Source organism: Sinocyclocheilus rhinocerous, unplaced genomic scaffold (genome assembly GCF_001515625.1).
Source record: "Sinocyclocheilus rhinocerous isolate Xijiao unplaced genomic scaffold, SAMN03320098_v1.1 scaffold1435, whole genome shotgun sequence".
Classification (NCBI taxonomy): domain Eukaryota; kingdom Metazoa; phylum Chordata; class Actinopteri; order Cypriniformes; family Cyprinidae; genus Sinocyclocheilus; species Sinocyclocheilus rhinocerous.
In genome coordinates this window covers 533,809-544,508 of record NW_015644861.1, presented here as the reverse complement: position 1 = coordinate 544,508, position 10,700 = coordinate 533,809, and the positions used below count along the sequence as shown (strand labels likewise).

Genomic DNA, 10,700 nt, shown 5'->3' with positions numbered 1-10,700 from the left:
AGTCAAGTTTTAAATAGGAAAAATATAGAAACTCTTGGGTCATTTTTGAGCGAGATGCTAACGGACTAATCAGATTCAATGATCTATGCTAAGCTAAGCTAAAAGTGCTACCGCCAGACCCCGAGATCGGCTGAATGGATTCGAAAACTTTAACATTAAAATGAAGACTGAAAAGGTAATTAAAATGGTATGTAATTACTATAATCGTATATAAATAACACTAAAATAACACTGGTGTAAAACGCAAGGGAGTTGTGGGTGGCTGCCAAAGCATTGCTATGTGGTTGTGAAAGTCTTCTGAGTGTTTTTTAACATATTGTTGTGGGTAGTTTCTAGGTGGTTAGTCACCCTAAAGATATTTTGGTCCCCAATATATGACTCAAGTCTCTTCTTTACTGTCAGTCTATGGGATTTGTATAAAGGTTGCTTAGAAAAATAATTGCATACCTCATCTCAATAAGCTGTGTACTTCGAATTTTTATTGTCCACTGTGCAAATGGTATGACAAATTATGCACCGAATTTGAATACTCATGGTTAGGAATTTGAAGAAATATGAGCAACACCACGAGCACCACTAATAAACCTAGTACTAAATCATAACTCAACACCAAGAGGCCCCTCACAATCTTCAAATTCAATCTGAAACCACCCTGATATTATCAGTCAGCCAGTGCATTACACTCAAACACATGCGAGGACAGAGGGTATTTCCCAAAGCAGGAAAAGAAAATGAGAAGACTAACTTTAAAGATCACCCAGATTTTGAGGATGAAACAGCCAATACTCCAGGGGCTTTAGTGATGCACGTGTGTGTACCCATGATTAGCCAACCACTCCTGCCTCCTCATTGCCAATATGCTCTTTAGGCAGGTCTTAATTTGATACAAAAAACTCAGGTAACACTTTAGTTTAGGGACCAATTCTCACTATTAACTAGTTGCTTACTAACATTCATATGACTAGCATATTGGCTGTTTATTAGTACTTATAAAGCACATGCCTTATACTGCATGACCTAATTTTAGATCCCTTAATAAACCCAATACCTAAACTTAACAACTACCTTTACGACTATTAATAAGCAGCAAATTATGAGTTTATTGAGGAAAATGTGGTAGTAAATAGTTAGTTAATAGTGAGAATTGGTCCCCAAACTAAAGTGTGACCAAAATGTAATATTTGTATTATTTTTAAATTCATACCATCATCTAATCCATTTGTCTCCCATCTATATGCCTGCAGTCTCCAGACAAGCCTGATGAACTGCGACCGTCCCCCAGTCCCCTGCCACAGGGGCTAAATGAGCTGGAAAGCTACCAGAGTGCCCTGGAGGAGGTCCTGACCTGGCTGCTCTCTGCGGAGGACGACTTGCAAGCACAGCCACCCATCTCCTCTTTTGTCGAAGAAGTCAAAGAGCAGTTTCACACCCATGAGGTAATTTGCCAGTTTGTCTTCTGAAGCTTTTGAGGTGAAAGTAGATGAGTGTGTTGATGATTCTGCTGGCCACAGGTAATATTTTTCTCAGTTGGTGAAAATTTGGCTTTAACTTTCATTTTTTAATGTCACTAGTACACTAGAACAATGATTAAAGTTTGATTTGTTTACTTACTAGAATATCTACAGTAACTGGATTTTGGTTGAATGTTGAAAAGTCAGAATGAAATGAATATTCACTGTTTTCTAATTAGTTATTGATCTTATTGTGAATAATGCTTGTTTTTTTTTACCTTGTAATTTTTATTCAAAATGTCATATCTTGATCCTATGTGATACAACAGACTTCTCAATGGTGACGTATGTCGGACTTCTCCAGTTATTTAGTCTACTTAAACCCCCTTTCTTAAAATCAACTGCAAGCTCCATACAATCAACAATCGATGGATACCAAGACCCCAACCTACATTTATTACTTTCGAAACAATAATTTGTTTCACTTGGATGTATGCTACAAGAAGGAAAAAAAAGATCTGTCGTTAATTTTGTTAAATTCCAGCTTTAATGACTTTAATGCTGCTTTCAGATGTTGGAAGGATAATTTTTAAAGATATGGGCACATGAACATAAACACAGGTTTGCACAAGTTTGCAAACTAAACTAGGCCTCTAAATTTCCATGTGTGAATTAAAGTAATCATAGAGGAAGCACTATGGCTGAACTAGCTATAATTAATTGTGAATGTTGACTGTACAGTTTAGTTTGGAGATTTAGTGTTTATCATTTTGTGTCAGTGACCCCAAATTATCACATAACAATGCAGGATCTTATCTTATGCTGACTTGATAAATAGAGTAATAAAGTAGTTTTGTTCCTGCATTTAAAACTTACCGTCTTTATCGGTAGGGGAAAAAGAGAGAATGAAACATGACATAGGCACCTTTGTTCTAAACAAAGTAACACCAAAATCACTTAAATCCACATCATGTCTCAATTAAAATGTCAGAGCTTATAATTAGGATCTTTCCAGAAGGACTAGTGCACAGCTGTCATGTTAGGCTACTAGTTCAGAGCAAAAATTTGGAGGACTACTCCCAAAAACAGTTTATGAATGTTCAAAGACAATGATGTCATGTCCTATGTCTTTTTAGCATCAGCAGACAATAGAGATTGCCTCTAGAGGTGAAGATGATCCAGGAATCGCTATTAAAGCTAGCTGTATTTGTTGTGATTTCATGAGCTTTAGCTGCCATATGACAGCTTTGGATTTCCACATAAGCTCAGAGTCTTATATCATGACCTTTGCCCAAAGTTGAAGGCCATGCAGAAAAATATAAGTTCAGACTGTCCTTTTACAGCTTTTGTTGAGCCATTAGGGCTGTCAACTTGATCAATCACGATTAATCACAACCAAAATAAAAGTTTATGTTTATTTTAGAAATATATGTAATATATATACAGTACACACACATATATTATGTAAACATAAACTTTTATTTTGGTTGCGATTAATCGATTTGACAGCCCTAAGATAAGATTATTTCCAAGTAACAATTACACATTAGTTTTGACTAATTAAACAAATAAATACTAATTTTGCCCAAACTACAGTGTTCTTCTTAATACATTTTTCATGTTGCTCTAAAAATAACTCATAACTACCCATGCATTTCAGACTTTGTCTATAAAGTAAAATTTAAGTCTGTATTGTCCCAGATATGCTCTTCAGCTGACACGTCTATATACGCTTATTCAGTGTCTGACATCTGGCCAATATAAGACTGATGTTTTACACTTGTGTGAAACGTAGAGGGACGGCTCTAAATTCAGACAGGTGATTAATTTCTTCAAACTAACTTTGAACCCAAAGGGTGAAGGATGCTGTTTGAAAGTTTTGGGTCTAAGATATATTGTTCAAGAAGTTGTGGGCTGTTACTATTAACCCAGATCTTCGTAAGCCCCCAGTGTTTACAGTCTCTGAATAAATCGGATTTCTCCATTCCTGACAGATGGTAATTATGAGTGTTTTCTCAGTTTCATATTCCAACATCTTTTAGAATGGTTGGTCTGAGAGTCAAAGGATCAAACTGTGCCTTGCGTGGGTGTGAATTGAAAAGTTATCTGGGGATATTAAATGACTGAGAGAATGGCATGATATATTGAGTGAAACAACTCATTGAGAGAAGGTGTTAATGGTGAAAACAGATTTACAGAGAGATTTATTTTTTAGATGCCAGTGCAAAGAAACTTAGTGCAGACAAGTTAAGGAAAGGAAAACTTGAAATCGCATCATATGACCCCTTTAAAGCATATTATTGCTTTGCACATTTTTGTTTGTTGATAGATCTGCTGTGTTGGAATCATGCAGTTTTTGTAAGTTTTATGTAATGTAGTCAATGTTTAAGGCCATTTACAGTGTTTATGAACTGTTTTATATACATGGATCATTTTTAATAAATTTTATGTGTATATTTAAAATGTTAAACTACTGTTCCATAGTTTGGGGTAATTTAAATTTTGAAAGAATGTTTTTGAAAGAAGTCTCTTATGCTCTTAAATATTGTTACAATTTAAAAAATATTATTGAATATTAAATATTATTACAGTATTTCAATATATTTCAAAATGTAATTTATTCCTGTGATGGCAAAGCTGAATTTCCAGAAGCCATTACTCCAGCTTAAAAAAAAACATTTCTTATTATCAATATTAAAAACAGTTGGTATGTAAATGTAAAATGTAAAAACGGATACATTTTTTTCTTTGATGAAAAGAATGTTAAAAAAGAACAGTATTTATTTGAAAAGGAATAATTTTGTAACAATTTTAAAGACTTTACTGTCACTTTTGATCACACTCTAAAAAATGCTGGGTAATATACAGTATGGGTAAAATACAACCCAGTGCTGGGTAAAATAGGGACAAACCCAGCAATTGGGTTGTTTTGACCCAGCGGTTGGGTTAAATGTTTAACCCAACCTTCTGGGTAGTAACTACAGTATGGGTAAAATACAACCCAATTGCTGGGTTTGTCCCTATTTTACCCAGCACTGGTTTGTGTTTAACCCAGCATTTTTTAGAGTGCAATTTACTGAATTCTTGCTTTAAAAAAAAATATCTTACTGATATATATCATATATTTGTCTGGCATTTTGAATACATTTTTAAATATACTGTATACACACCACTGTTCCAAAGTTTGGAGTCATTGGGATTTTATATATGTATTAAAAAAATGTATAAAGATATATAATTTAATGCAACTATTTTATATATTGAATGTTACAATTTGCATAGCAAAAATTGTGGCTTGGTTGCTTGCAAACTTCTTTAATTGTTGACAGTCGAACCCTTGCAAAGCTACTTTTTATTTTATTATTATTATTATTTATTATTTTGCAATCAAATAATTATTAAATCTCTGTATTTAATGTCCATCAAAGGCAATGGCAAATGTGTACATTTAAATGTCTTACCATTGCACTGTATGTATGTGTGTGTTTGTGTCCAGGGCTACATGGTGGAGTTAACGTCTCATCAGGGCAGTGTGGGCCGTGTTCTCAAAGCAGGAAGTGTGTTGTTGTCTGGAGGGCAGCTGACTGATGATGAAGAGAGGGAGGTGCGGGAACAGATGAATCTGCTCAACTCTCGCTGGGAACATCTGCGTGTGGCCAGTATGGAGAGACAGAGCAGGTGGTCACATGTTTGCATGATAAGCCTTTAGCCAGGAATATAAACCTGTCACTCTTTACAGAAAGACCTTTGCTATTTACAACCTTCGTATAATTGATGTTTTGGAACATTTCAAGGCTTCATAAAGTTTTGATGGACCTGCAGCACCAGCAGCTGAAGCAGCTCTCTGATTGGCTGGACACAACCGAAACGCGGATTAAAAGAATGGGAGCACAGCCCTTAGGACCTGAACTTGATGACATAAAGCGTCAAATTGAAGAGCAAAAAGTATGTACTGTAAATTTTTGGTGGTTTTTTTTGATAAACAAAAAAACAAGCAAGTAAAGACATAATTGTCCCTACAGCTCTTACAGGAAAATCTGGAGCTGGAGCAAGTGCGAGTGAACTCTCTGACTCACATGGTGGTGGTAGTAGATGAGAACAGTGGTGATGGCGCCACCGCAGCCTTGGAGGAAAAACTGCAGGTAAATGTTGTCATTGATTTACCCAAGCAGGACAGAGTTAGGATTAATATTCTATAATAAATCTATCCCTGTCTGGCTGAAAGAGCTCCGGTGGAGGACAGTGACTGGACCTAAACCTTCAGATGACACATAGTTGCATCTCTGTAAAACCACATATGAAAAAACGCAAGATATTTATGCGCAGCTAGGCATACGTAAGTGCAGTGCAGAGTGGCTCTCATGCACTGTATAATGTGATTATTAACAAGTAATAACAATTAGTTATCCAGTATTGTTTCGTTCACACAGCAGGGCTTCTCTGAAATTACGGTTATGCTGAAAATGTATGGGTGTGAGTTTGGTTATAGAATACAGTTGTCAATCCTGTAAATAACCAAAATTTATGTGAATGCAACTACATTAATTACTCAAATGCAGGACTGAAAACCGTATTCTGCAGTGTGAATGTGGCCTTTGTAACCATAACCACAGCCCTGAGGTCTGATTGGATGTTTGGACTAAATAACTGTGGTATAATGTTTTGTCTTCTTGAATCGGTTTTCCATAACACCCCCATGCTACTTACACAGAATCTTGGGGAACGATGGGCAGCAATCTGCAAATGGACTGAAGAGCGTTGGATCCTCCTTCAAAAGATCCTGCTGTGCTGGCAGCATTTCTCTGAGGAACAGGTACTGAATCCTTCCAGACTGTGCTGAAAAAGCTTTTACAATGCATTTAGCAGCTCTCAAAACGTCTTTTGAATCCTGCCTGTTAAATGACTATAATGAGAGCATGTCTGGGGAAACATAAAGGTTTAGAAGACCTCTTTTCTCAAGAGAGTCAGTGTGATAACATCACCAGTGCTCAAAAGAAACAGGAAAAGCAGCAGTGCAGAACACATCTCACAATCTTCCTTTAATCCGCTGTGCTTTTTTTATAGCTGCTGTTTGATTCTTGGCTGACTCAGAAGGAGGAGTTAGTTCAGTCCATTCAAAGCAGCGGCACAAATGACCCAAATGAAGTAGCCGCCAACCTCAGGAAGCTCGCTGTAAGTGGCACACATAATCCAAACTCACTGAAGCATTAAAGTCAACCCTACTTTGCATGATTAACAATCAAGTTCTGATGGATACAATCAAGTGTTTCGATTTTTTGTTCTTGTTGAATATGCTGCATGACATGTAAAATTTTCATGAAATTTTCAGAAGTAAAATGGGTTTCAAATGCCGTTTCGTATTGAAATCCTTCGTAATGGGTTTGAAATGAGGCCTTTTTACTAATGCAACAATTAAAGTTAGATGTTATAGTTGTGTTTTTCAAGGTTTTCAAGACTGACTTTAAAAGTACAGTGTACCCCAAAATTTTAATTCTGTCATCATTTACTCCCTCTCATATCGTTCCAAACTTGTATGACTTTCTTTTTTTGGTGAAACACAAAAGAGGATATGTTGGTAACCAAATGGTTTCAGGTCCCATTTACTTCCATAGTATGGACCAAAAAATATATATATAATGGAGGTCAATGGGAAACGAAACTGTTTGGTTACCAATATTCTTCAAAATATCTTCTTTTGTGTTTCATAGAAGAATGAAATACATATAGGTTTGGAATGACAATGATGACAGAATTTCATTTTGGGCCGGACTATACCTTTATGAATGAATTTGAGAACTTAAAGATGTCGGCTGAATTTTGTTCCTCAGATTTTAAAAGCAGACCTGGAGTTGAAAAGGCAAACCATGGACAAGCTTTGCTCCCTCGTTCAAGATCTGCTGACCAACATTAAGAGCAAAGAGGCTGCTGGGAAACTAGAGGCAAAGCTGGAGAGGTTTGCTCAGCGCTGGGACAAATTGGTACAGTCGCTTCAGCTCACCAGCACCAAGGTGGTTATGCTAATGCAATTCCATTTATTGTGTCTCATCTTTTCCGCAATACTGTTCCATCTATTTCTATTTCTCTCAGAATTTGATATGGCTTCCTGCATGGCCGTGCCATCGCTCAGAATAAATAAAGCACTCTCACTGTATCTCACTCTCTCTCTTCATATGCACACAAGAATCAGACTTCTATACATTTATACTTGCCTGTCTAACAACTTTTGTCTCTCTTAGTTTTCAACTATTGTCACTACATCCCAGTCGGAGCTCACGCATACAACCATGGCAACTGTCACCAAGGTGACCACAAACCAGAAAAAGATGGTGAAGCATACTAAGGAGGGCATGTCTACCCCTCCACCTCAGAAGAAGCGACAGATTGTTGCTGATTCAGAACTGCGGAAAAGGTGAGCTTACGTACCTCGGTTTTGTCACAGGTCACTAAATGTAGACCCATTTATGACAACAAAGCTTTGCTTTATGTTTTTTTTTTTTGTGAGTTTAGTTTTTTTATTATGAACCACATTGATAGTTCAATATGTTTTATCTAGAATAACACTATTTCAAGATTGTTGAAATAGATTGTAAAACTGATTGTTAGAAAATAACACGGTAATCAGTTTTTTTATGTTTATGCTTTAAAAGACAACATTAAAGTTCCTTTTTTTTCCCCCTGTGTTGATGTATTTCCAACTGAAACAGAAAGTTGTGAGGGAATATATTGAAGGGCTTGTGTATTCTTTTTAAATAGCCAATAAGATTTAATTGCATCACAGCCATGAACATGATTTGCTACCTTGTTATCTGCCGGTAAGAATTAGGGGATATTAGGGGAAGGGACATTCTCATTCTATAGCAGGGCTGTACAGTGCGACAAATTTAATTTCTGTCATTATTTACTCATTCACATTTTGTCCCAAACCTGTATTCATTTCTTTCTTGTGCTGAACACAAAAGAAGATATTTTGAAGAATGTGAGTAACCAAACAGTAGCTGGTCCACACTGACTTTTACAGTAGGAAAAAAATACCATGGAAGTTACTGTGGTCCAGCAACTGCTTGGTTACCCACATTCTTCAAAAATAACTTTTATGTTCAACAGACGAAATAAACTAATTCAGGTTTAAAACAACTTGAGTAAATTATGGTATAAAAATGAAACACTATTGAAAGACAGATGACAGAATTTTCATTTTTGGTGAACTATTCTTTTAGACAGAATTTTCATTTTTGGTGAACTATTCTTTTAATGTTAATAAAACAACAAAACAGAAAAAATCTGCTCACTGCTCTTGACTGATGAACTTATCATCAGTCAGTTACTTTTAAAAAAGTATGATGTATATAGTGTATATAGTGTTCTATTATAATATTTGTTCATTCAATTTCTTCAATGTTACTTCTAAATACTGTACCTGAAAAATGAAGCACTGTTTGTTTTATGTGTATATTATATGTATTTGTAATGTATATCTTTGTTCTTATTTTCTAATAACAAAGATAAAATAATGACAAAGATTTTTATCTTTGCTCACTTTGGCCTAAATGTCTGCCATTCTTTTTTATTTTATATTTTGTTAAGGTGTAAGAGGTGTTATGTTTCTGCACTCTTCCATTTTTAGCAAATTAAGAAAACTTTGTCTAACAACAATTTTTGTGATGGTTTGTATTTTATTGTGCTCTGTATGGAACATCAGTGCCTGTTTAAGTGATGAACTCCGTTACTTGTGTTTGTTTTCAGACATGATAACAGACGTTTTATACTTGTGCTACAACTGTTTGGCCTGTGCTACAAAACTTTCAACCTCTGTAGCACCAGTGCTATGTGAAAAAAAAAAGTTAACATACAGCCCTGTATAGAGTATTTAATTGGACATAACGAGTGAGTTTGTTTAGTATGAATCATTAATTTATGCATTTTTATCCCTGCAAAAATTAAATGTATATATTTGCTAAAAGTGAATTTGATCAAATTTTAAAAGCACAATAGCTAGTATATAGATCTCCAATTTTAAAGAAACACATTTCAAAATAATAAATATTTATCCATCTATCCATCCATTTTCCAAACCGCTTGTCCTGCATAGGGTTGTGGAATAAACATCTAGACATTTTTAAATGTTGAATTTATGTAATACTTTAAGTAATAATTTTATAGGACTAGATTTAGGGTTCAATAATAGCTAAAATAGTCAAACTTACAAACAGATCTTACTGCATATGTTTATTGACATAAACAGTGTTTTAAAGCATTATTTGCACAATGCAATCTATTGATCGCTCAGTATGATCGTTTTGTAGTATGAATGAAGGATGTCTAATTCTAGACAACAAATGATATCACTTTCAAGTTAATTTATCTAAAAAATATGATGAAGATAGGTTCTCTGAAAACAAGTCCTAATATCTGTAGGGGAAATGATCGTTTTTTTTATTTTTTATTCTTTACTTCTTAAAGGGGAATTTATGTTGTGTTAAGCTTTTTACATATTTTTGCTATAAAACGAGATACTGATGAGGAATGTTTTTTTTTTTTTTTTTGTCTAAATAAATTATTTTACTTTTTGACTGCATGAGTTAGACTTTACTTTTGAGTTTAGAAATGATACTGAAACACAAAGCCTGCGGTGAGGGAAAAAAGTCTCAACAATATTCAAGTGACTAACAAACAAACAAGAATAACTAATTTGTTTTGCTGTTTTCTCATCAATTTCCCTGCAGATTTGATGTGGACTTCACTGAAATTCACAGTTTTATGACCCGGTCAGAGGCTGTTTTGCAAAATCCAGAGTTCTCAATCTCCCGTAAGGAGGGCAGTGTGGCAGAACTGTATGAGAAAGTGCTGGTAGGGCTACATTAGCATGTTCTGTAGTGATTTACCTGATTCATACAACAAATCAATGTGTAGTGAAAATATATTAGACTGCAAAATGTATTATATTACATTAGAAAGTAGAATTATAATGTTTTAATATATGTATTTATTATTATATAATATTATGCAGTATTTCTAATATGTATTATATATAGGCCTGTCGCAATAATCAATATATCGACTTATCGCGCAATATATGCACATGACCTCAATAATTTTTGGTGACGCAATATATCGCCCATTATATTTACTTAAAAATTAATTTCACCGTGTTTTTTTACATTCCACTTGCGCCTGTGTCTTTTGCAGCTTCTCGTACATAACGTGTAGTCATGAGCTGCTTGTTCAAATTTTAAAAATGCTTCTACAAAA

General features: G+C 34.9%; 1 protein-coding gene across 1 annotated transcript in view; it reads left to right on the top strand.

Annotated features, from left to right (window-relative positions):
• The window catches only part of LOC107758879 (dystrophin-like), a 111,255-nt gene that overhangs the window by 21,942 nt on the left and 78,613 nt on the right, over positions 1-10,700 (top strand). Inside the window, exons 10-18 of the mRNA XM_016576710.1 lie at positions 1,245-1,436; positions 4,948-5,129; positions 5,246-5,396; positions 5,474-5,593; positions 6,163-6,264; positions 6,516-6,623; positions 7,280-7,459; positions 7,688-7,860; positions 10,175-10,298. Of these exons, the coding sequence (XP_016432196.1) occupies positions 1,245-1,436; positions 4,948-5,129; positions 5,246-5,396; positions 5,474-5,593; positions 6,163-6,264; positions 6,516-6,623; positions 7,280-7,459; positions 7,688-7,860; positions 10,175-10,298 (1,332 nt within the window). The remainder of the gene's footprint in view (positions 1-1,244; positions 1,437-4,947; positions 5,130-5,245; positions 5,397-5,473; positions 5,594-6,162; positions 6,265-6,515; positions 6,624-7,279; positions 7,460-7,687; positions 7,861-10,174; positions 10,299-10,700) is intronic.